General features: G+C 43.8%; 1 protein-coding gene across 1 annotated transcript in view; it reads right to left on the reverse strand.

Moving 5' to 3' along the window:
- The window catches only part of CRYBG3 (crystallin beta-gamma domain containing 3), a 128,988-nt gene extending 103,922 nt beyond the window's left edge, over positions 1 to 25,066 (reverse strand). The window contains exon 1 of the mRNA XM_075118065.1: positions 24,689 to 25,066. Coding sequence (XP_074974166.1) covers positions 24,689 to 24,831 — 143 coding nt within the window. The 5' untranslated portion in view covers positions 24,832 to 25,066. The remainder of the gene's footprint in view (positions 1 to 24,688) is intronic.
- Between the last annotated feature and the right edge of the window lie 1,680 nt (positions 25,067 to 26,746).

The raw sequence follows: 26,746 nt of genomic DNA on the forward strand, positions 1-26,746 counted from the left end.
ACTGCAAGGCAGCTTAGCAAACACAGATTCCTACTAACATTGGAACCACAACACTTCACTCCCGTGCAGTGCACCAGACATTATTGGTGGCTTCAGCCTCAAATTGCTGCCTCAAGGCATCCCTAATCCTTGCAGCCCCGCGCTGGGCCCCTCTAATAGTCCTGCTCTCTGGCTGTTCAAATTCAGCCTCCACTTGTTGAACCTCCGAGTTCCATGCCTGAGTGAATCGTTCACCCGTCCCTTCACAAATGTTATGGAGGGTACAGCATGCAGATATAACGGCAGGGATGCTGTCATTGGCCAGGTCCAGCTTCCCATACAGAGAGCGCCAGCGGCCCTTTAAACAACCAAAAGCACACTCCACAGTCATTCTGCACCGGCTCAGCCTGTTGTTGAACTGCTCCTTGCTGCTGTCAAGGCTCCCTGTGTCATGAGCCACGGCACAAGGGTAAGCGGGGTCTCCAAGGATCACAATGGGCATTTCGACTTCCCCTACGGTAATCTTCTGGTCTGGGAAAAAAGTCCCAGCTTGCAGCTTCCTGAACAGGCCTGTGTTCCGAAAGATGCATGCATCATGCACCTTTCCGGGCCAGCCTGCATTAATGTCTGTGAAACACCCACGGTGATCCACAAGCGCCTGGAGAACCATAGAGAAATACCCCTTCCGATTAACATACTCAGAGGCTAGGTGGGCTAGAATTGGAATATTCGTGCCATCTATCGCCCCTCCGTAGTTAGGGAAACCCATTTGCACAAAGCCGTCCACAATGTCCTGTACGTTACCCAGAGTCACAGTTCTTCTGAGCAGGATGCGATTAATGGCCCTGCAAACTTGCATCAACACGATTCCAACGGTCGACTTTCCCACTCCAAACTGGTTAGCGACCAATTGGTAGCTGTCTGGAGTTGCCAGCTTCCAGATTGCAATAGCCACCCGCTTCTCCACTGTCAGAGCAGCTCTCAATCTCGTGTCCTTGCACCGCAGGGTGGGGGCGAGCTCCTGACACAGTCCCATGAAAGTGGCTTTTCTCATCCGAAAGTTCTGCAGCCACTGCTCGTCATCCCAGACTTGCATGATGATGTGATCCCACCACTCAGTGCTTGTTTCCCGAACCTAAAAGTGGCGTTCCACGGTAGTGAGCATGTCCGTGAATGCCACAAGAAAACTCGTGTCATAGGCGTTACTCGTGTCGATATCATCATCGGAGTCCTCCCTGTCACTTTGGATCTTAAGGAGTAACTCGACTGCCAAACGTGACGCGCCGGCGAGACTCGTCAGCATATTTCTCAGCAGCTCGGGCTCCATTCCTTCAGACTGAAAGGGAAGACAGAGCACGCAGTACAAAAAACATTGAAAGATGGCTCCAAATGTGGACGGAAGCACAGGGAATGCTGGGATGCGAACTGATGCATCATGGGGCGTTGGGACAGGACCCAGAATGCCCTGCACCCCCAACCCCCTTCCCACAAGCCACAACGCCAGAATGGGAAGAGGTGCTCTGTGGGATAGCTGCCCATAATGCACCGCTCCCAATGCTGCTGCAAGTGCCGCAAATGTGGCCAAGCCAATGCACTGTCAGCTGCCAGTGTGGGCAGACTGCAGCGCTTTCCCTACTGTGTTGTCTGAAGACGGGTTTAACTCACAGCGCTCTACAGCTGCAAGTGTAGCCATGCCCTTAGAAAGGCCAAGGCACAAAATAAAATCGAACTAGCTACAGACATAAAGGGTAACAAGAAAACATTCTACAAATACATTAGAAGCAAGAGGAAGACCAAGGACAGGGTAGGCCTATTACTCAATGGGGAGTGGTGGTGGGGGGGGTGGGCGGAACAATAACAGAAAATGTGGAAATGGCAGAGGTGCTTAATGACTTCTTTGTTTCGGTTTTCATGAAGAAGGTTGGTGGTGACTGGACGTCTAACATAGTGAATGCCAGCGAAAATGACGTAGAATCAGAAGAGGATAAAATAGGGAAAGAACAAGTTAAAAATTACTTGGGCAAATTAGATATCTTTAAGTCACTAGGGCCTGATGAAATGCATCCTAGAATACTCAAGGAGCTGACTGAGGAGATATCTGAGCCATTAGCGATCTTCTTTGAGAAGTCAGGGAAGACGGGAGAGATTCCAGAAGACTGGAAAAGGGAAATATAGTGCCCATCTATAAAAACAGAAATAAGGACAACCCAGGAAATTACAGACCAGTCAGATTAATTTCTGTGCCTGGAAAGATAATGGAGCAAATAATTAAGTAATCAATTTGCAAACCCCTAGAAGATAATAAGGTGATAAATAACAGTCAGCATGGATTTGTCAAGAACAAATCGTGTCAAACCAACCTGATTGCTTTCTTTGACAGGGTAACAAGCCTTGTGGATAGGGGGGAAACTGCAGACATGGTCTATCTTGATTTTAGTAAGGCTTTTGATACTGTCTCACATGACCTTCTCATAAACAAACTAGGGAAATACAACCTAGATGGAGCTACTATAAGGTGAGTACAAAACTGGTTGGAAAACTGGTAGTTATCAGTGGTTCAGAGTCATGCTGGAAGGGCATAACGAGTGGGGTCCTGCAGGGATCAGTCCTGGGTCTGGCTCTTTTCAATATCTTCATCAATTATTTAAATAACGGCATACAGAGTACACTTATAAAGTTTGTGGACGATACCAAGTTGGGAGGAGTTGCAAGTGCTTTGGAAGATAGGATTAAAACTCAAAACAATCTGGACAAACTGGAGAAATGGTCTGAAGTAAACAGGATGAAATTCAATAAGGACAAATGCAAAGTACTCCGTTTAGGAAGGAATACAAAATGGGAAATGACTGCCTAGGAAGGAGTACTGCAGAAAGGGATCTGGGGGTCATAGTAGACCACAAGCTAAATGAGAGTCAACAATGTAATGCTGTTGCAAAAAAAGTGAACATCATTCTGGGATGTATTAGCAGGAGTGTTGTAAGCAAGACACGAGAAGTAATTCTTCCGCTCTACTCTGATCAGGACTCAATTGAAGTATTATGTCCAGTTCTGGGTACCACATTTCAGGAAGGATGTGGACAAATTGGAGAGAGTCTGGAGAAGAGCAACAAAAATGATTAAAGTTCTAGAAAACATGACCTATGAGGGGAGATTGAGAAAACTGGGCGTGTTTAGCCTGGAAAAGAGAAGACAGAGGGGACATGATAACAGTTTTCAAGTATGTAAAAGGTTGTTACAAGAAGGAGGAAGAAAAATTGTTTTTCTTAACCTCTGAGGATAGGACAAGAAGCAATGGGCTTAAATTGCAGCAAGGGCAGTTTAGGTTGGACATTAGGAAAAACTTCCTGTCAGGGTGGTTAAGCACTAGAATATATTGCAGAGGGATGTTGTGGAATCTCCATCATTGGAGATTTTTAAGAGCAAGTTAGACAGACACGTGTCAGAAATGGTCTAGATAAATTAGTCCTGCCACACGTGCAGGGGACTGGACTAGATGACCTCTCGAGTGATGCAAGTTATATCAACTTAAGCACTGGTGTAGACAGTGCTATGTCAGCGGGAGAGCTTCTCCCACCGACGTAACTCCTGCCTCTGCAAGAGGCGCTAGCTATTAAGCCAACAGGAGTACTCTTCACCAGAAGCACTACAGCAGTACAGCTACAATGGTGAAGTTGCGCCACTGTAAATGGTGTAGTGTATTCACAGCCTCGGGTGGTGTAGTCAATCAGGCAACCTACTATAAGCCAGTCACACTTGTTAGGTTGCCCAGAGACTGGCTCTCCTGCAGGCCCTGATTCCTGACACTGCTGATACATCCTATAGTGCCACTGAGATTAGCTGCAATGTTCTTATTCTCCATCCCACGTTTTCATCTCCACTTCGCTAAAGATATACTTGGTTCATAGCTTTCATTTCACAGAACTCCCTGCTCCAGCAGAATCCTCCTTTAGCATATTCAAGGTTTGGTGTAACAGCTTTTACACTAGCTCTTTTGCTTCGTGTTTTGGGGGTGCATTCCCCCCTCACCCACTACACACATCCTTTACTCTTCTTTGGCAAAGTGATTGCTTCTCTCGAGGACTTTAATTCTCACTTTATTTTAATTATGATTTTTCATTTTTGTACAGTACCAAGACAGCAGCTTTTGGAAGAATATTCCAAATCCTGAGGGATGGAGGTTAACTACCAAAGGCACAATCATCATAGGTAAGGGAGTCTCCCTAGAAGATATGAGTGAGAGGAAGCACTGTAAACCTAACAATTCTACCAAATACAGATACACAAGACCATGAAGTCTCCTAACTCTACAGCAGGGGTGGCCAGCCTGAGCCCAAGAAGGAGCCAGAATTTACCAGTGTACATTGCCAAAGAGCCACAGTAATACGCCAGCAGCCCCTCTGATCAGCGCCTCACCCTCCCTCCCTGCACTTCCTGATCAATCAAATGTTTTGTCTTAGGTCAACTTACCTGGCCGTGAGGACGGCAGTGAGTCGACCTCTGCTGCTCCCCCGTTGACTCTGCTTCCACCTCTCGCAAGCTGGAGTTCCGGAGTCGACGGGGAGCAAGTTCAGAGATCAATTTATCACGTCTAGATGATATGCGATAAATCGATCCCCAATAGATCGATCACTACCCACCGACCTGCCCTAAGAGTTAAAAAACCGTGCCTTAGTTCTAAATTTGTCTAGTTGCAGCTTCTATCCACTGGATCTTGTTATGCCTTTGTTGGCTAGATTAAACAGTCCTTTATCAGAAGGCTCTTCCCCATGTAGGTACTGATAGACCATGATCAAGTTCTCTCTTAACTCTCTCTTGGAGAAACGGAACAACATTGAGCTTCTTAAAGTGTTGCAGTGTAAGGCAAGCTTCCCAGACCTCAAATCATTCTTTTAGCTCTTTCTTCTCAGAACCATTTCCAATTTGTCAGCATTCTTTTTGAAGTGTGGACACCAGAACTAGATACAGTATTCCAGTAATATTGTCACTAAAACCTATATATGTAACACTAACTCTGTACTACTTGATATTCCCCTTTTTATACATCCAAGGATTATGTTTGCTGTCTTAACCACCAATTTGCCCTGAGAACTCATGTTCAGTTGGTTATCCACCAAGATCTCCACGTCCTTTTCTGAGCCACTGTTTGTACTCCATCCTGCAAGTCACACCTACATTCTTGGTTCCCAGATGTATGATCTTGCATTTAGCTACATTAAGACACATGTTCAAGTAATCCCTGCTTCAAATGCGAACTTAATCACTCTGGAGAAATGATCTGCCCTCATAACTATTTACCATGCCACCAATTTTTACCTAATCTGAAAATTTTACCAGGAACTATTTTATGTTTCCTTCCTTCCTTCCCTCCAGATCACTGATAAAGATATTGACCAGAACTGATGCATGAAGAGATCTCTGTGTGACTCTGACATTTTGGAATTCAAACCAGATCAGTTAGGGGTTGTGTCACTGCCTATCCTGAAACCCTGGGTGTCTTAAATGCTATGTATTCCTGGGGGCATTCTGCACAAAACAATTAAAAATTCTGCACACAATATTTTAAAATTCTGCGCATTTTATTTGTCAAAATAACACTATATAATCATGCTAGTTTCAATTATTTTGGTAATTTATTTCAAAATACCTGTCAGCAAGTATGTCTATAACAATACAGACGCACACAAAATTCCCCCATGAATAGAGAGGACCCCTACAACAACCCAGTTCCTATTTCTCTGCCCCCTCCTGCACAGAGCCCAGTTGGGGGGCCAAACACCTCACACTATCTCTCCCACCAGAGCCCAGCTATGAGGCCCTCCCCGGCCCAGACACTTTCACCCCTCTATCCCAGAGGCCAGCTGCAGAGCCCCTCTGGCCCAGAAACTCTCAGCCTCCCCACCAGAGCCCAGCCATAACTACCCCCAGGCGAGACACACACACCCGTCCCCCACCAGAGCACAGCCATGGGACCCTCCCTGGCCCAGACACTCTCCTGCCAGTCCCCCCTCCCCAGACACCCAAGGCCCTCTTCACCCCAGACTCGCACCCCCAACCCCTCAGAGGCCAGCTGCAGGGACCACCCCCAGCCCAGACACTCCTACCTTCTACTCCCCAGAGCCCAGGCATCCAGAGGGAGAAACAACTTGTTGCTGGGTCCCAGGCTTGCACAGAGTTTCCTGCGCACTGCTGCCTCCTTCTTTTAAGGTATGCTGGGAACTGCAGCTGTGGGAAACCCTCCAGTTCCCACCCCACCCCTGTCTTCTATTTGCAAGCTCGGCTCTGCTGGGTCCAGCGGCCCCTAGTGGCAGCCAAAATCTCTGCAGCCCATTTCAGTGGGGGAAATAAAGGAAATTCTGCGTGCACAACATTAATTTCTGCAAAATTCTGCATTGCGCAGTGGCGCAGAATCCCCCCAGGAATAGCTATCATGCTTTGGCTCACAGCCCTGACACCAACAGCCAGCCTAGAAGCATGCAGGTCACACCCTGGATGTGTAGTCATACCTTCCACCAACCAGTTATTTTTTTTGCAGAGTGATCCCAACACCTGCCCAGTCCCAAAAAACTGTCTGCCTTGTGATACCCAGCCCTTTCCTGGAACATTCACAGAAGTTATTAAGTTTGTTGTTTCTAAAAAGTCAATACACTGAAGTTGTCAAACCCCAATTAAAATTAAACACTCTTATTTCAATTATAGCACTATGTTGGTTTATATTAAAAGTAAAAACTTTACTTAATTAAAATGAGAAGGTTTTAAGTGAGTTCAAGTATAAGGGGCAAAGACAAACAAACAAAAATAAAAATATGCTTTCTAATTGCTAAGACCTAACTTAAGAAGCTAGGATCTTCGTTCAAGGTAGTTTCCTCACCAATATTCCTTTTCCTGCAAAGCCTAACTAGCTCTTAGCCAGGATCCCCACAGAGTTCAAGGCATTGGTTTGCCTTGTCTCTGTGGGTGAAGGATAACTTCAGGGTTCATAAGTCCAGTAAACCTTTGAAATGTATTCTTCTGAAATGTATCCCCCACATAAAGTTCCAGTTGGTGTGGATGCCATGTTGTCTGGTATAGGCTCCATGCTATCTTCCCCGTGGTGATTTTTACAATGCAAATGATCTCGTCCTGGAATCTCTGATACAAATAAATAGCCAACCTGATTTGAGGTGTTGGCCTCTTCCCGTTGTGGAGAAAAGCTGTTTACTTCTTCCCTCTGACATGCCTGGTTTAAACACATTTTAATTATAATTCCATCACATCTGCATAATCCTTTGAGTGTTGACCATATATACATCACACCAGAATATTAATGATCAGTGAGATATTAGTTTTCCAATGACATATTACATGACACCTTTAGATACAGATTATAACAATAGTGTGTTAGGTGTAGTGAGTATGTCAGGCTTGACAAGAATTGCTGACACAGAGCAGTGAACTGCCAATAGGCCTCTGTGTCAGAGACTCCACTTCATACACTTCAACTGGAAGATGACTCCCTGTTTACACTCACTCTGAGATTTATCAGTTAATCAGTTTATAATCCATTTAGTATGTACTGCACCAATATTACATAGTGTTAATATTTAAATCAGAACATCACGTGATACTACGTAAAATGCCTTACAGTAGTAGTACATATTAACAGTTACCTTAGTCCACCAAACATGTAATCTCATCCAGAAATGATGTCATTTGTTTGATAATTCCCATCTTCCATAAAACCAAAATTGATTGGCATTAATTATGCTGACATCCTTTAATTCTTTATTGATGTAATCCTGTATCAACCTTTCCATGTTTTCGCCCAGGATCAATATCAAGCTAACTAGTTACTCAGATCATTCAGTTTACCCTTTTTAAATATTGGCACATTAGCGCTCTCGCTCTCTCTCAATATTTTTGGACAGCACACTCTATAATGGTGGGTGAAATTTGCCAGGAAAATTAAGCAACTCCAAAGAAAAGTAATATTGTAAGATTCAATTTGTCTAAAATGAGTCCCAAAGCCATAGATGAAAAATAAAATGTCAAAATTATGAATGGTGGCTCAGAGATCCAGCTACACAACATTAGAATCCTACATGGCCAGATTAGAAGAGGTTCTACCTCAGTTGTAATCTGTTGCAGAAAACTTCCTGTTCAGCCAGTGTTCATCCTCACACTGAAAAAAGGAAGGAGAGGCAGTTTCGGGGGCGTAAATCAAGCAATCTCAATAGTTGCTGATCGATTTTCCTCTATTTTTTTTTCCAATTCATTTTAAAGCTAATTCTTGACCATCTATTGAGGATTACAAAACCTAGCAATCGCCACAGCAGGATAATTATGTCATGTGGCTCTAAAAATCACCCCGCGTATCATGATTACTCAGGACCTGCACAGTACTGAAAGGGTCTAAAAACCACTCTTTCTCAGGACACTGGCAAGGTATCCAGCATACCTTTCAAAAAAATAATTAAAAAACCCCAAACCTCTGGCACTGTTTTATAAACCTCTCAACTAGTTTTCTGTCACCTGAAACAGAATTACCTTTTCTTCCTCTATTGTGCAAACACAGGGATTATGACTCAAAGGCTGCCAATTGTTACTTGGTTGTTTAGATCTATTTTCAGGATAATTAGGCTCTAAACTCACAGTACTAAAGTTAGAGCATGTGCGTAAGTGTTTGCAGGATTAGGGCTTTAGATTGCACAGTACTGTAAAGCGTGTCAGAAACCAGTGGCCACAGCTGGTCAAAAAAGGGGAAATAATTAAATAGATTGAAATTTCCAAGTTGTTCCCATTTGGTATGATTCAAAACGGAACAATTTCATTTTTCTAATGTCTTTCATTAAGTATTTCCCCCCCACATTCTTCCCTCCTCCCATACCAGGGATTGCCATTCTCACCCCCATGTCAGAATTCTACAGGCTCAGTGTCCCGTCCCCCACAATTCCACCAGGGGTTCCATGTGCATTCCATTTCTTCCCACCATTATTATTGCCTTATTTCAGTCTGGGAGATAATTCATTCAGAGTGTTCAAACACACTAAACTCTATTGGGAGGATAAGCAGAAATGAGATAGGGGTATTGTTATGCTGGAAGGCATTAACGGGTACCATCAACCGGTTCTTTGATCCGTAGTCAATTACAGAGGCACTGGAAGCTGTGGCTCTGCTAAACAGAGGAAAGGGCTCCATGTGTCCTTCATTTTTCCCTTTCTAGTTTTCTGATTCTGCCTCAAAATCAGTAGAGTTCTGACTACTGGTGGCCCAAAATTTTGGAATTGGATCGGATACAGCATTCAAAAGTTATCAGATTAAATACAGATAGAGAAATGCCATCAAGTTGATTGTGACTACCACTTTTACAAATGAAACAATGCTAACATAGGTAGCAAAAATTTCCCTCAAGTTTCCATATGATAGGCGAGGCCTAAATGCCTTGCTCTTGGGAAAGAGAGTCAGCATTCATGCTGGGGTTTGAACATTGAAGTTCCTGGCTCTCGATCATGTGATCAGGCCACAATATCTCTGAAGGACTGCTAGAGAGGAACAGCAAGAAATAAAGAAGATATGTGGAGAATATAAACATAAGGTGAGAGTTTGTATTTAGAGAGTCAAAGGAAATCAGACACAGCTATGGTACTTGAAGCGAATGGGAAGCAGGAGGAAGATTAGAAGGTAAGGAGGGAAAGGGATAGAATGCAGAGAAAGAGATAAGGAGAAAATATGAGAGAAAATAAATTCAAAGGAACAAATAGTCATGAACTTTCAGGGAGAAAAGTCTGGCAATCAAGAGACTGGATTAAGGTAAGGAGATTGGGGGAACAACTTAAACTTCTAAATCCTCCTCCACCTTAGGTCTTCTTTTTTTTGGTCCATGTGTTGTACACCTTAGACGCACTCATATTAACAATTCTATTTGGAACTTGTTTTCCTTACCAGATTATGTTAAGCAATTTAGATTTAAAATTCTTTCAGTTTTAACAAAGTCTAATTTCTTCTTGAACAGTTGATGCTGCTTGTTTACATTTTGCTTTTCATTCTGCCAGGATAAGGAAATCAAATAGGTCAATATCACTTTTTGTGTATGCAGCACTGTTTCTCATGCACTATGCCAGATAAAAAGTGTGTGTGAGAGGTAGAGGTATTTTAAATCCACACAGAGAGAGCAAACCACACTTTCACAGTAGTTTTAAAAAAAACCACATACAAGACAATCATTGCTATATCTAATTTTATGGAACTTCTTTAAAAACAAAAAAAAACCCTCAGAACTGGACTGACAATGACCCTTAAATTTCAATTCTAGCACTAAGTGAAATAAATGTGATGGCCCAAGATCATCCTCACTGAATAGCTTAATCTGCATTACATGCAAGAGAACTGAACAGCAGTACAAAGGCTCTGAAACAGAGAGAGAAATTTTTCATTTTGGTGCAGAGACTAGTTCAATATTGTTCGCTGGGATTATAGCAGATTACATCAAGGTTTTTCTTCTGGCATCTGTCAAGCATAGCAATGAACATTAATATAGAATTCTTTCCATCCATTCTCATCCAATAGGTTAGGTGAAGTTTGCCATGTGCTACTCAAATAAGAATGCTATTATCTACTGGTACATACTCGTGATGCAATATCAGTAACAGAGCTGGGGTTATTTAAATTAGGTAAGGTTTTAAATAATTGCAACAACAGAATGAAACAGGAAGTCAGAATGTACTATATAAGTATTTTAAAAAGGAGAAAACTAAGTCCCTGATTCTGCAAACATTTACATGTATGCTTAACTTTATGCATATACTTAGTTGTACTGACTTCAGTGGGACTACATACAGTTTGTAAGATTACGGCCCAATAGTGGTATCTGCAAACTGTAAAATATCCACAAAAAGAATTTATACAGGGAACCCGTCAAGACAGATTTTTAACAATATGAAATGACCGTAACCAAATATTATAATAATAATAATGATAATAATATATAGAAGAAACATAACACTGGTAAACAGAATGTTATGATATGTCTGTCTTTCTAAAAATAATAATGGAACATAAGAAAAATTATTGGTCTGAGCTCTTTTAGCAGTACAATAAACTAGCCAGTAAAAGCAATGAATATCCCTGTTTAGGTGTTCCCCCCAATGGTAAAAGCATATAGGATTGCAAGTTCAATACAAGACAATTTTTAGTGTACAGTGTTTAATTCGTCAACAATCACAAAAGAGCAACACCAAGTAATTGTCCTATAAACACCTTCCTGTCACTGAGTTTTGTTTCTTTCAAGTTGAGAACAGAATTCATTTCTCTCAGTTACAAAATACAATTGTCAGATGTTTTTCCAGCTTTTAACTGATGCTAAAAAAAAAGTTCATTTTTAATGGAAACTTTTCTGACATTTGTTTTGCATGCGCTCATAAGGAACAATTTGCAACCTATGATTCACTATACATTTCCCCCATCACGAAACTGTCTATACATAAAGTTTAGTCCTAAATACAGTTCGGCCCCCTGGCCAGCAAAGCAACAGGACCCTGAATGACCTTGTTCCTGAGTGATTCTAATTTTAAAGTTTCCATAACACAAGTGAAGTTAGGCTCACAAGTTCGATTATATAAAAATAATTTTACAAAACCCAAAACACATTTAAATATATTATAAAGGAAATGCCAATGGAAAAAGTTTGAGTTTAAACATTTCCCTTCAGTGTTTATAATCTAAACACTACAACGTATTGCTATTGTATGAAAACCTGAAAGTGCAACACTGCACACTACTCTTAATGTCCAAGGTGTATGAAGTGCAAAAAAGTGTACAGAGTATAAAGGAGGGAGTGTCAGATTTTCAGCCTTCTTCCAGCTTTAACCATCTTAAATATTATTAGAAACACTGGCAAGAACTTCCAAAAAATATAGCTTTTTAAGCTGCCATTGTTTCTTTCAGTGGATAAGACGACTTTGGTGAGTTTTTATCATGCTAAGCCTATTACTTAAAACCTGGAAGCCCTGATTGCATGCAGGTTTTGGAAGCTATTTTATATTGATTCTAGCATTGAATTTGTCATCAGGAAAGGAATAATTATGCTAACTTTCACAACAGAAAAGAGTACATTGTTTTGTTTCATATAAAAAATAGCACCCTTGTGAATAGTGTGCCAATAACATTTTCCCTAGTAAATGTCTTACATTACTCTACTGGCTGTTAAAGCTTGGAAGCAGTGAATCAATGCCTACTTGCTTGATGCACTTTCTAGCATCTTGTTGAATCAGGGCCTCTGTTACTACTGCCAGATACAAATTGTACTTTTCTCCTGTATAATCCGGAAAGAGTCACATGATGGAGAATCTAGAAAACAATTTATACTCCTGGGGGAATTCTGTGCCAAAAAATTAAAAATTCCGCTCATAATATTTAAAAATTCTGCATATTTTATTTGTCAAAATAACACAATATAATCACACCAGTTTCAATTATTTTGGTAACTTATTTCAAAATAACCGTCAGCAACTTGGTCTGTAACAATGCAGAAAACAAAAAATATTCCCCGAGGAGCAGAGAGTTAAAGAAACCCCTATGACAACCTAGTTCCTGTTTCTCTGTTATGCATTTGTTGAGCCCATCAGTCTGGGTGTGTCACATAGAATCATAGAATATCAGGGTTGGAAGGGACCTCAGGAGGTCATCTAGTCCAACCCCCTGCTCAAAGCAGGATCAATCCCCAATTTTTGCCCCAGATCCCTAAATGGCACCCTCAAGGATTGAACTCACAACCCTGGGTTTAGCAGGCCAATGCTCAAACCACTGAGCTATCCCTCCCCCCCATGTGCCAGCTGGGCACATCGTGGGAGAAAACTCTGCCCTTCTAGTCTTTTAGTCAATTCTCATTTTTTCACCCTGCCCCTGTAGGGTTACCATATTTCAAGTTCACAAATAGAAGTCACTGTCGGGGAGAGGTGGGGGAGGAGAAGCTAGAAGGGGGGTACAGTTGGAGGTGTGCTGGGAAACGGTATTTGGGGATGCTAGAGGAGTGTGTGTGTGTGTGTACTGGGAGGGTTATGTGGGGGTTTTAGAGGGGGCTGCGTGGGGCCACCCCAGCCCAGACACCTGCACCCACTCCTCCTCACAGAGCACAGCTGCAGGGCCAGACACCTGCACCCTCTTTCCGCCCAGAGCCCAGCCACAGACTCTGCTCCATGCAGCTTCGTTACTGTCCTGCCGAGCAGTGACGACCCACGCCTGCTGATTGGGGGAGAGGAGGGTGAGGCGCACAGTTTAAAGGTTTGGCCACCCCTGGAACAGCTCCAGTCACACCCTCCCAGCAAGGCCCCCCCCACCCTCATTCTTCCCTCCCAGAAAGCAGCGGCCCCTCCCTGCAGCTCCCAGCTGTTGCTCCTGCCTCTCCCATGGGGCACAGCTCGCTGGCTCCAGCAGCTGCCACACAGGGATACCTGGCCACACCATATAATCGAGAAGGGCTGGCTAACTCAGAAACCACAGCGTGCCCGCACCTCCCACACAAGGGCCATGCAAGCTGGGTAGCCAGGTCCAGCAGCCGCTAGCAGCACCCAGCAGCTCAGGAGCACCAAATCTGCAGGAAAAAATGAAATTCTATGCAGAACATTAATTCTCGGCAAATTAGGTTCTACAGAGACCAGCCAGCTGCTTCCAGGAGTGCCTCCTGTTGTAAGTGCCTCCTGGCCGGAGCCTGCACCTCACACCTCCTTCCACACCTCAACCCCCTGCACCAGCTCAGAGCCCCATCCTGCACCAAACTTAAATTGATCTTACATTCAAAAAGTGATCTTGTGCATAAAAAGGTTGGAGACCACTGGTATAAAGCAGTGTTTTTCAAAGTTCAGGTCGTGACCCAGTACTAGGTCACAGCATGCAAGGCACTGGGTCGCCTTGCTCAGCACCCCGGGACCCTAGCGGGTCTGGTTGGCACTGCCGACCGGGAGGTTAAAAGTCCCGTCAGTGGTGCTGCCCAGCTAAGGCGTGCTAGTGAGTACCTGTTCCGACACCATGCTGCGCCCCGGAAGTGGCCAGCGGTGGGTGCAGCTTCTAGGCAGGGGGGCGACGGGGCTCCGTGCGCTGCCCCCACCTTGAGCACTGGAGCTGAGGGGTGGGAGCAGTGCCTGCGGGTGAGACTGTGCGGAGCCACTTGGGCGCCACGGCCTAGCAGCCGGACCTGCTGCTGGCTGCGTCCAGGACACAGCGTGGTCCACGGTGCCAGGACAGGCGGGAAACCTGCCTTAGCACCCCGACTGTGCTGCCGACCGGTATCCGCCGGAGGTAAGTCCAAGCCCCAACCCTGCGCCTCAATCCCCTGCCCCATCCCTGAGCACCCCCAAACCCAGAACCCCTTCCTGTACCCCAAACCCCTCATCCCTGGCCCCACCCCAGAACCTGCACCCCCAGCCCAGAGCCCTGACCCCCCTCGCATACCACAATCCCCTGCCCCAGCCCAGAGCCCCCTCCCACATCCCAAACCCCTCATCCCCAGCTCCGTTGGGTCGTGGGTATCAACAATTTTCTTCAACGGGGTCCCCAGAAAAAAAGTTTGAAAACCACTGGAAGTATAGCTTTATGGGTGTAACTTTGGGAATCACATCTTATGCGTAAGGTGAACGTAACATCACTGCTCTTCAGAGACTGGTATTGTATAGAACCTTTTCTCTGTACCATATTAATAACCCTGACTGACACTGGTTATTTGGTCTCTTGAGTATATTTCATAACGAAAAAATGAACCGAAGTGTGGTCAAGCAATTGTCTATACAATTTATCAACAAGACGTTCTTAGATAGAATAAGTAAAATTCTATCATTTGTAAAAGTTCTTTGTTAGAAGCCAAATGGATGAACAGCACAATAATTTAAGTAAAAGACCCCTGAAACCCAAATTAAAGGTTAGAATTGATTGGGTTTTTTTTTTTTTTACTCCAATTGTACAAAGGCCCTCCAAACCAAAACCGCCCCAAATTAGTTCACTTCTTCTGGTAGCTATTCAAATGAATGATGATACAATGAAAAAGAAAATTTCCTGGCTAAAACTTGCTGAATGATACAAAAGATAACTAGTAGCATGCAAGTGTTTTGAAGAAGGTTGGTTATAACTCCCTGTTAAGATGAATGACTGGATAGCACAAGTTTCACACCTCCCTAGAAGCTTCTTTTGAATCATATTTATTTATTCATTTATTTTAAAGTTGGACGATGTCACAGAAGCCAAACATTTCTAACTGAATCAGCTGTGCACTGATTTACATGATCTGGTTGCAGATACAGCTCTGAAGGGCTAGAGAAACGTGTTGAAATTAAAGAAGATTCTATCTGGAATATAGCAAATTGGACAGGATTTTTCCACATTGTGGATTTGGATTGCTCTGGGACAATAACTCTGGGGTAATAAAAATGAATATATAATTTTTGAAAATAAAAAAAATAGCTTAGCAGAGCATAATGACCAAGTTGAATGGAAGTTGAGGCTGAAGCTGAGATGCAAAGAAAACCTTCACTATATGTGAAGCCCGACCAACATGCCAAAGGCAATGGTTCTGAAAAACATGTTTATACAGACACACACTAGATGAAAGGTACTTCCCAGCTCTTTGAATTTTATTTAGAAACACAGTAGCTCCGTTAAAGATGTGGCTCCACTTTTTTCCATCACAGAGCTTTTAACAAATTGCTAGTCTGCATGTAGAAAAGGAGTACTTGTGGCACCTTAGAGACTAACCAATTTATTTGAGCACAAGCTTTCGTGAGCTACACCTCACTTCATCGGATGCATACTGTGGAAAGTGTAGAAGATCTTTTTATACACACAAAGCATGAAAAAATACCTCCCCCCACCCCACTCTCCTGCTGGTAATAGCTTATCTGACGTGATCGCTCTCCTTACAATGTGTATGATATTACACATAGCTTATCTGAAGTGATCAATGTGTAATATCATACACATTGTAAGGAGAGCGATCACGTCAGATAAGCTATTACCAGCAGGAGAGTGGGGTGGGGGGAGGTATTTTTTCATGCTTTGTGTGTATAAAAAGATCTTCTACACTTTCCACAGTATGCATCCGATGAAGTGAGGTGTAGCTCACAAAAGCTTGTGCTCAAATAAATTGGTTAGTCTCTAAGGTGCCACAAGTACTCCTTTTCTTTTTGTGAATACAGACTAACACGGCTGTTACTCTGAAACTAGTCTGCATGTGTTATTTTTTCATAGAACAGCTCAAGCATGTCTCATGATTATTACATCTAAAAACTGCTCTCGAGCATAAATTAACAATAAAAACTATTAATCAAATGAAGCGCTCATGAGATTACAAGATGCTGATTAACATTATCAACAGTGATCAGAAAGTTTCAAAGAAAACAGCCTTATGGTCTAAAAAAGGCTCCCAAGACAGCAGGGGGCAGGATTTGCATCACCATGCTGAGTGTCGGGGAGGGCATGGTCCAAGAAAAAAAAAAAAAAAAGCACAGAAATAAGGTGGCCCCAGAGTTAAGCAGAAAAGCCTACAGGCCACACAGGTGGGTAAAAAACCCACCCAATCTGAAAAAGGTAAGCCCAAAATTTGCTTACTCTAAGCCACTTGGCAACAGATGTAGAATCCTCTGCATCATTTGTTCTGGGGAGGGGAGGGGAAGGAAAATCAGCAGTTCAGTGACTCCATAGAAGTGTGTTGCCTAAGCTTTAGGAACAATCAGATCTTTGGTTTTGGATACACTCAAGTTCTTTTTCTCTATGCTTTCGAAGTTGCAACTGACCAGATTAATTCCTAATGTAACTCCACAGAAGATATAAGCCAGAGGTGGGCAAACTATGAGGCCCGCGGGACTGTCCTGCCCGGCCCTTGAGCTCCCGGCCGGGGAGGCTAGCCCCTGGCCCCTCCCCCACCGTCCCCCCCCCCTTCCTCAGCCACACTGCTGCGCAGGGAGCGCTCTGGCCTGCCGCTCCTGCCGGGCAGCGCAGCTTGTGCCCACCCACCTCCCAGGCTTTCTAATAAGCCAGTCCTGCCGCCCTGAGCAGCATGGTAAGGGGGTGGGGAGCGGGGGTTGCATATGGGGCCTGGGCAGCAGTCAGGGGACAGGTAGCGGGGACTTAAATAGGGGGCGGGGTCCAGGGAGGACGGTCGGGGTGGGGGGTCCCGGGAGGGGTCAGTCAGGGAACAAGAAGCAGGGGGAGTTGGATGGGTTGGGGGCTCTGAGAGGGGCATTCAGGGGGAAGGAAGTGGGAGGGGGCGGAGCCAGGCTGTTTGGGGAGGCACAACCTTCCCTACCCAGCCCTCCATGCTGTTTCACAACCCCGATGTGGCCCTCAGGCCAAAAAGTTTGCCCACCCCTGATATAAGCAGTCAATGGAGATACACAAGGGATGAATTTGGCCCAGCATGTCATATTGCTTTTTATTCCTGTTCTTAGTTGAACCACTTCCCCTTTCTTAAATTCAGGGCTTGTTAAATAACTTAATATCAAGATTTCTTTCTACCTGTTTTAAATTTGGCCTGATTCCTATTTATTTTGAAATGATACTTTCGGTACAAAATTAACTAACCTGGCTTTATAGATTTTCCTAATACTTCATGAAAGAAGCATTCCCCAATTTACTTTATGTAGTCCATGTAATAAAAACATGCATATAAAGCAGTCTTAGTTTTCTCCATATTTTACTGGATTATACATTTTTGTACACTATGAAGCACACTACATCAAAATGGCAGAGAAACCTGTGGCACTCTTCTCAGCTCAATGGTGTTAAATGTACGCAATCACGTTAATTGATTAAGAAAGCTACCAGTGGAAACCAAATACAAGAACTTCAGCATTCCAAGCACATTCTCTGCAATCAAGCAGGACAAAAAAACTTAAGCAAACCAAATGGGACTCTTCATAACTTAACCAACACTTTCACTTTCAACAGAAGTCAGAGCTGGCTCTCAGGTTACTACACAAAGTATTGTACACCAAAGCCAAAAAGCCTCATACAAAATTAAATCAGTGTGGACTATCTAATCAATAAAAAGCTCTTGATTGCATGAACTGAAATCATGGTTCAAATTTTATCTAGTTCTCAGACTCCCAACCCTTCAGTCAGACAGAGGGAAGTCTACCATTCAATTAAGTCTACAAAGCTCATTTTTAAACTCCCAAATCATTGAACTGAACTCTCCCCACCATCACAGGCATCTTTCTGTTTATGGTGGGACAGCCTGAAGAAATCCAAATTAGGATATTTCCGTTCCCTATTGACCATAACAAGGAGCATGTTCTTAAGGGCCCCTTAAGATCAGTAACTATTACTACTCCAAAGCACTGACAAAAAGAAGCTTGACTAGACATTTTTTGGTTGCCTTTTCACTTTCCAAGTCTGTTCCTCTTCCCTCTACATTAATCTCCCCTGGCAAAGATAACTCGCCCGGCAGCCAGACAGATGATTTTGAGCCTAATATTGTTCTTTTTTTTTTTTTTGCCAGACCAGGTCACATTAATGAAAGGCCAATGGGGCCATGCCTACTCGGAATATTCAATATAGCGATGCATCAAAACTGAACATTTTGTAGTGACATTTAAGAACCTCTAATCACTATGTATCCAGGGGAACTTTAAGATAACCCATTCAAGACAGTAGTGCAAATTGCACTTTTAATTAGAGAGGATCTCATTCACCACACTCCCAGTAAGCTGGAGAAGCAAGAGTTCTGAGGTAACTTTGAAATCCACATCTTTCACAGGAAGAATTACTTAGATATCCACCAGCTCATTGTATTGATCAGCATTTTCTCTATTTCAATGCATACCAATATTATTCCTGAAACGCCAAAATTTAAAACACATATATTAAATAAAAGAAAAAGGTCTGATACAGAAAAAAGCTGATCATCTGACAAGTTTGGTAACCACAAGAGACCCCAGCAGAGCAGTGTCAAACATGCATCTTTCCATAAGAAAACTACAGTTTTCTCCTCTTTCAATCTCCTGAGGACAGTGGCCAGAAATCAGAAACCAAGTAGAGGTCTCAGATCTTACTTCATTTTGTAAGCTCTCTTTACAATCAATGTGACACATTAATAAACTGTTTCCTACTGTTAATACTTCTATTTCTTGTAGCCTTAGTCCCATCTATATGGGGTTAGATCTTCCAGTCCTTCTCCACTCCAGTTGATCTTAAAGCAGTTCCTCAGAAACTCCAAAGCTATTCAAATCCTTTTCTATGACATCCATACATCTAGTATTGGGTCTTCCAACCCTTCTCTTACTCGCCACTTCGAAGTTTAACACCCTGTGTTTTATATATTCTTCCACATGTTCTTTTCACGTGCCCAAACCCAGCAGACTCCTTCTGCTTTTCTATAATTGGTACCACCTTCACACTTCCCCTAATTCCCATTTTGAACATGGTCCATCCTTGTAACTGCAAGCATCCGCCTTAACATTATCATTCCCCCTGTATTCAAGATCTCCTCCTGTCTCTTCCTCAGTGCCCTGCATTCAGAGCTATACAAAAGTGCAGGCCTAATTACAGTCTTGTAGATCTTACTTTTCAGTTTGATTGGCACTCTCCTAAGGCAGATAGCTCTGCTCACTTTTCTCCATTTACTCCATGCCTTTCCTGTACTGCTTATAAGTTGGTCACTGAATACCATTGTAAATTGATTGTAAATTGTATAAGTAGGGGCATAGCGAGCAGATCGAGGGACGTGATCGTTCCCCTCTATTCGACATTGGTGAGGCCTCATCTGGAGTACTGTGTCCAGTTTTGGGCCCCACACTTCAAGAAGGATGTGGATAAATTGGAGAGAGTCCAGCAAAGGGCAACAAAAATGATTAGGGGTCTGGAACACATGAGTTATGAGGAGAGGCTGAGGGAGCTGGGATTGTTTAGCCTGCAGAAGAGAAGAATGAGGGGGGATTTGATAGCTGCTTTCAACTACCTGAAAGGGGGTTCCAAAGAGGATGGCTCTAGACTGTTCTCAATGGTATCAGATGACAGAACGAGGAGTAATGGTCTCAAGCTGCAGTGGGGGAGGTTTAGATTGGATATTAGGAAAAACTTTTTCACTAAGAGGGTGGTGAAACACTGGAATGCGTTACCTAGGGAGGTGGTAGAATCTCCTTCCTTAGAGGTTTTTAAGGTCAGGCTTGACAAAGCCCTGGCTGGGATGATTTAACTGGGAATTGGTCCTGCTTCGAGCAGGGGGTTGGACTAGATGACCTTCTGGGGTCCCTTCCAACCCTTATACTCTATGATTCTATGATTCTACCACTGAACCTAGGTACTTGGACTTCTGTAAGTTTGGTACTGCTTAGGATTGTAACTGTAGGTCACATATTTCATATTAACATTTGAACACACGATCAGTATTTGTATTGCAGTAGCATCTGATTTATAACACAGAAAGGTTTCAGAGTAACAGCCGTGTTAGTCTGTACTCGCAAAAAGAAAAGGAGTACTTGTGGCACCTTAGAGACTAACCAATTTATTTGAGCATGAGCTTTCGTCAGCTACAGCTCACTTCATCGGATGCATACCGTGGAAACTGCAGCAGACTTTATATACATACAGAGATCATAAAACAATACCTCCTCCCACCCCACTGTCCTGCTGGTAATAGCTTATCTAAAGTGATCATCAAGTTGGGCCATTTCCAGCACAAATCCAGGTTTTCTCACCCTCCACCCCCCCACACACAAACTCACTCTCCTGCTGGTAATAGCCCATCCAAAGTGACAACTCTCTACACAATGTGCATGATAATCAAGGTGGGCCATTTCCTACACAAATCCAGGTTCTCTCACCCCCTCACCCCCGTCCAAAAAACACACACACAAACTCACTATCCTGCTGGTAATAGCTCATCCAAAGTGACCACTCTCCAAGTTTAAATCCAAGTTTAACCAGAACGTCTGGGGGCGGGGGGAGGGTAGGAAAAAACAAGGGGAAATAGGCTACCTTGCATAATGACTTAGCCACTCCCAGTCTCTATTTAAGCCTAAATTAATAGTATCCAATCTGCAAATGAATTCCAATTCAGCAGTTTCTCGCTGGAGTCTGGATTTGAAGTTTTTTTGCTTTAAGATAGCGACCTTCATGTCTGTGATTGCGTGACCAGAGAGATTGAAGTGTTCTCCGACTGGTTTATGAATGTTATAATTCTTGACATCTGATTTGTGTCCATTTATTCTTTTACGTAGAGACTGTCCAGTTTGACCAATGTAAATGGCAGAGGTGCATTGCTGGCACATGATGGCATATATCACATTGGTGGATGTGCAAGTGAACGAGCCTCGGATAGTGTGGCTGATGTTATTAGGCCCTGTGATGGTGTCCCCTGAATAGATATGTGGGCACAGTTGGCAACGGGCTTTGTTGCAAGGATAAGTTCCTGGGTTAGTGGTTCTGTTGTGTGGTATGTGGTTGTTGGTGAGTATTTGCTTCAGGTTGGGGGGCTATCTGTAGGCAAGGACTGGCCTGTCTCCCAAGATTTGTGAGAGTGTTGGGTCATCCTTTACGATAGGTTGTAGATCCTTAATAATGCGTTGGAGGGGTTTTAGTTGGGGGCTGAAGGTGACGGCTAGTGGCGTTCTGTTATTTTCTTTGTTAGGCCTGTCCTGTAGTAGGTAACTTCTGGGAACTCTTCTGGCTCTGTCAATCTGTTTCTTCACTTCCGCAGGTGGGTATTCGTCCCCTAAAGCCCCTACTCTACTTGCGCTGTATTGATGACATCTTCATCATCTGGACCCATGGAAAAGAAGCCCTTGAGGAATTCCACCATGATTTTAACAACTTCCATCCCACTATCAACCTCAGCCTGGTCCAGGCCACACAAGAGATCCACTTCCTGGACACTACAGTGCTAATAAACAATGGTCACATTAACACCACACTATACCGGAAACCTACTGACCGCTATTCCTACCTACATGCCTCCAGCTTTCACCCTGACCACACCACACGATCCATTGTCTACAGCCAAGCTCTGCGATACAACCGCATTTGCTCCAACCCCTCAGACAGAGACAAACATCTACAAGATCTCTGTCAAGCTTTCTTACAACTACAATACCCACCTGCGGAAGTGAAGAAACAGATTGATAGAGCCAGAAGAGTTCCCAGAAGTCACCTACTACAGGACAGGCCTAACAAAGAAAATAACAGAACGCCACTAGCCGTCACCTTCAGCCCCCAACTAAAACCCCTCCAACGCATTATTAAGGATCTACAACCTATCCTAAAGGATGACCCAACACTCTCACAAATCTTGGGAGACAGGCCAGTCCTTGCCTACAGACAGCCCCCCAACCTGAAGCAAATACTCACCAACAACCACATACCACACAACAGAACCACTAAACCAGGAACTTATCCTTGCAACAAAGCCCGTTGCCAACTGTGCCCACATATCTATTCAGGGGACACCATCACAGGGCCTAATAACATCAGCCACACTATCAGAGGCTCGTTCACCTGCACATCCACCAATGTGATATATGCCATCATGTGCCAGCAATGCACCTCTGCCATTTACATTAGTCAAACTGGACAGTCTCTACGTAAAAGAATAAATGGACACAAATCAGATGTCAAGAATTATAACATTCATAAACCAGTCGGAGAACACTTCAATCTCTCTGGTCACGCAATCACAGACATGAAGGTCGCTATCTTAAAGCAAAAAAACTTCAAATCCAGACTCCAGCGAGAAACTGCTGAATTGGAATTCATTTGCAAATTGGATACTATTAATTTAGGCTTAAATAGAGACTGGGAGTGGCTAAGTCATTATGCAAGGTAGCCTATTTCCCCTTGTTTTTTCCTACCCTCCCCCCACCCCCAGACGTTCTGGTTAAACTTGGATTTAAACTTGGAGAGTGGTCACTTTGGATGAGCTATTACCAGCAGGATAGTGAGTTTGTGTGTGTGTTTTTTGGACGGGGGTGAGGGGGTGAGAGAACCTGGATTTGTGCAGGAAATGGCCCACCTTGATTATCATGCACATTGTGTAGAGAGTTGTCACTTTGGATGGGCTATTACCAGCAGGAGAGTGAGTTTGTGTGTGGGGGGGTGGAGGATGAGAAAACCTGGATTTGTGCTGGAAATGGCCCAACTTGATGATCACTTTAGATAAGCTATTACCATCAGGACAGTGGGGTGGGAAGAGGTATTGTTTTATGATCTCTGTATGTATATAAAGTCTGCTGCAGTTTCCACGGTATGCATCCGATGAAGTGAGCTGTAGCTGACGAAAGCTCATGCTCAAATAAATTGGTTAGTCTCTAAGGTGCCACAAGTACTCCTTTTCTTTTAACACAGAAAGAGAAAGCTATAATAGTAAAAACTTAAAAAACAAACAAACAAAACCCCAAAATCCTATACCCTATATTGCAACCTTTCAGATTCTAAGAAAGGGGTTATAGCTGTTTGGAAGAAAATTACCAAAAAAATCCAACAGAGACACTGATGGTCAGAAATAATTTTCTATTTGCAATATTAAGAAAGCTTGAACAGTATTTTTCTGATCTGAGTAACCCCAACACCAAGCATTTAAATTAATTTTAGCAATTTTGATGCAGTTTATTTACAGTAAGAGGAGAAAAAGCAGGTTGATAGGCTACAGCTACATTTATACAGAAACAGAGAGGGCCAAAAGCCAAACTCTGGATCCAGTCACCACCTGAACATCAGGGGGTGCAGGTCTAAAGCTTGCAGCTCAGGCTCATCTCAGAAATGATTAAAATTGCACATAATGTCTCAGGGCTAGTCCACTGCCAAATTTCAAAAAGCATCACTTCTTGTCCTGTGGAGAGTCTTCCTGTCAAGTTTGTTTCCCTTCCCCACTTCATTCTTGAAAACAACTCTGGAAAGGGGAGAAACACTTGAGACTGACTAGGCAGGTACATTGGTGTCCTTGCTTTAACGATGGTGTTCTGGCTAACAGAAAATGAATCTGCAACTCTACATTACTTTAGTCCGCAGTGAGATACTTAAAAGTGGCTTCGTTTCTTCATGCACTAATTTGCCCAATGTGATATTGCTACTTACATAGTTTCCATCAGCCCATCCAACTACCATCCTCAATTCTCTTTGTATCAGAGCAGTAAATTCTTTGGACTGAAATTTACTCATCTGACATTGATTTCAAGGCGAGTTTTAAAGCATCCTACCGTTTTATGGAGATTTTGGCAAGGAGAGGTTCAGAGTGCCACGCTCAGTGAAACGGTCACAGCTTGAAACTGCCTCAAAATGACACTGTGACATTACCTGATCTTTGTGAGGCTGCTGGGTTGACGATCAACAGAGGGAGGGGTCCCAATAATTTCTCTGTCTTGTACCCAAGCTGGACTTAAACTTCACAATACATACACACACACACCCTCTCCAAGCCGCTCAAAATAATAAACAACAACGGTCTCCCCTCCTTTTTAGTGTTGTAATATCTGGAAGCGCCCCAGCTGCCCTTGGCAATTGGCACGTAGCCACTGACTTCTGCTTCTCAGCCTGTTCTAAGAGTTTGGTTGGCAACTGTTTCCCATTACACTGTTCAGTGCTGGAGGGAGCCAGAAATGAAAGTGGATTCAATGGGGCTCGGAGTCTCCGAAAGTGGGGCGTACTAGAGATCTCTAGCGTATCCCTCCAGATCAGAGAGAGAGGAAGAAAAATGCAATCAAGAAAACCAGGCAAGTTCCCAACAAGTTCCCCCCGCTCCCCGATGCGGCTGCGTGCCTACCTGTGCGTGGCCGGCTCCCGGAGGTGCGCCTTGTCCCCTTCCTCCTGCTCCTCCTTGGCCCGGGGAGGGCTCTTGGTGAAGAACCTGGAGAAGCTGCTATGCCAGGAGGAGCCGGTTCTCCTCTGGCTGCCCCAGCCGGACATCTCCGGCAGAGTGAGAAGGGGAAGCGGCGTCGATGGCTCGGAGCAGGGGCAGGACGGGATCCCTTCGCCTCCTCCCAGCAGCACAGCACCGCCGCGCCTGCCCTCTCCAAGTTCCTGCCTAGTCCATAATCGCACAGGGGAAGAGGCGCGGGGAGCTGCCCAAGGGAAGAGCGCAGGCGGCCGCCCCGAGCTGCCCCGTCCCCCCAGCCGCCGAGACACAACCGCGACTGCACAGCTCCCTGCCGCCCGCCCCGCAAGGCGGAGCTGCCACGGCCGGCCAGGGGCACGCCCCCCAACCCATCGGCAGCCCGGGCCGCTGCAGCTCCACCCATTTCTCCTCCTCTCTCGGCACGGCTTAAGAGGCTGCTTCCTCTCCAGCCCCTGCCGGCTCGTTAGCCAGGAACTTCAGGTTGCTTGAGTTGAGGCTTGCCTTCCCCAGGCGACCATGTTAATAAATCCCAACCTCCACTAAGCACACGCACAGTGCTTGGTTGTAGCACATGCCAGTAGAGCACCTTGATTCACTGTGCTCCAGAGCAAGGCGAGCATTAGTTTAAACATTTCCTGCTTCAATGTTCTATGTTCTTTACTACTGGCACAGACCCAGGAGGTGGGCCCATGCTTTAGGGCAGACGCTGTTGTCTTTAATTGTTTCTACAGTACATGCTCCAGACATTGCTAAAGCTTGACACTCCATAACAAGCAAATACTAGACCTTGACCCCCAGGGGCTTAGAGTCTAAATTAGATCTATGGCAAAAGTTGAGAAACAAAAGTTTCAGGTGTGAAGCATAGGGAGGATGCAGGCTATTAATACAGACAGGTAAAAACAGACAAGTATTTACAATGTAACAGGATGAGATGATCAGCAAAGGTTGCAAGTTACAGGAAGAAAAGTTTCAAGGGTATTACTTATAGCACAGGAATGCCTAGAGTTGCCTTTGTCTTGGCACCAAGATCAGAGCCCCATTGGACTATGTACTATATAAACACAGTAAGGAACAGTCCCTGCCCGGAAGAGCTTGCAATACAAGCTAAATAGACAAGACAAATGGCCAGAGACAAGTAGTATTGAAAATCAAAATAAGCTGTAATATACACATCTTGTTAGTTCCTACTGGTTGGGCTTTTTGCTTAATTTAATATGTTGTAATTTGCAGGAACAAAGTCAGGGAACAGATCAGAAGTGAGGATTAACAGGAGGAGGCAAATGGCAAACAGGAAGAAGAGAGTCATGATAATTTCAGGAGTCTTCAAAATCCTCAACAGTGAAGGAATGCTTTAAATCTAGCCTCGTTTTTACTATTTTCCTACTTTTCCTACTAACTTGCATTTTGATAATGGAAACTATAGCATTCAATGTAACTCTTTGTCCCTAGTCAGTACTTTCATGCTCCTACACTAAACTTGGGGTTGCAACATTTAGGTTGAAACAGAGTAGGAGCACATTCATTTCAAAATAAGAAACTGCGTACACTTTTTAATATTTTTGGGCCATTTTAAGGGAAGAATGTATCATGTAGCATCCTAAAGGATTAGAAAACATGCCTCAGTGATAGACTCAAAGAACACAATCTATTTAGCATAACAAAGAGAAAGTTAAGGGGTGACTTGATCACTGTCCGTACAAATGGGGAACATTTGATAATGGGCTCTTCAGTCTAGCAGAGAAAGGTATTAATAAGATCCAGTGGCTAGAAGTTGAAGCTAGAAAAATTCAGACTGGAATCGGAGTACATTTTTAACAATGAGGATAATTAACCACTGGAACAATTTACCAACGGTTGTGGTGGATTCTCCATCACTGGCAATTTTAAAATCAAGATTTAAAAAAAAAAATAGTTCAAAGATATGCTATAATTTTGGGGAAGTTCTATGACCTGCTTATACAGGAGGTCAGACTAGATCAATGGTTC

The sequence above is a fragment of the Caretta caretta genome, chromosome 1, assembly GCF_965140235.1.
Source record: "Caretta caretta isolate rCarCar2 chromosome 1, rCarCar1.hap1, whole genome shotgun sequence".
NCBI classification, from domain to species: Eukaryota; Metazoa; Chordata; order Testudines; family Cheloniidae; genus Caretta; species Caretta caretta.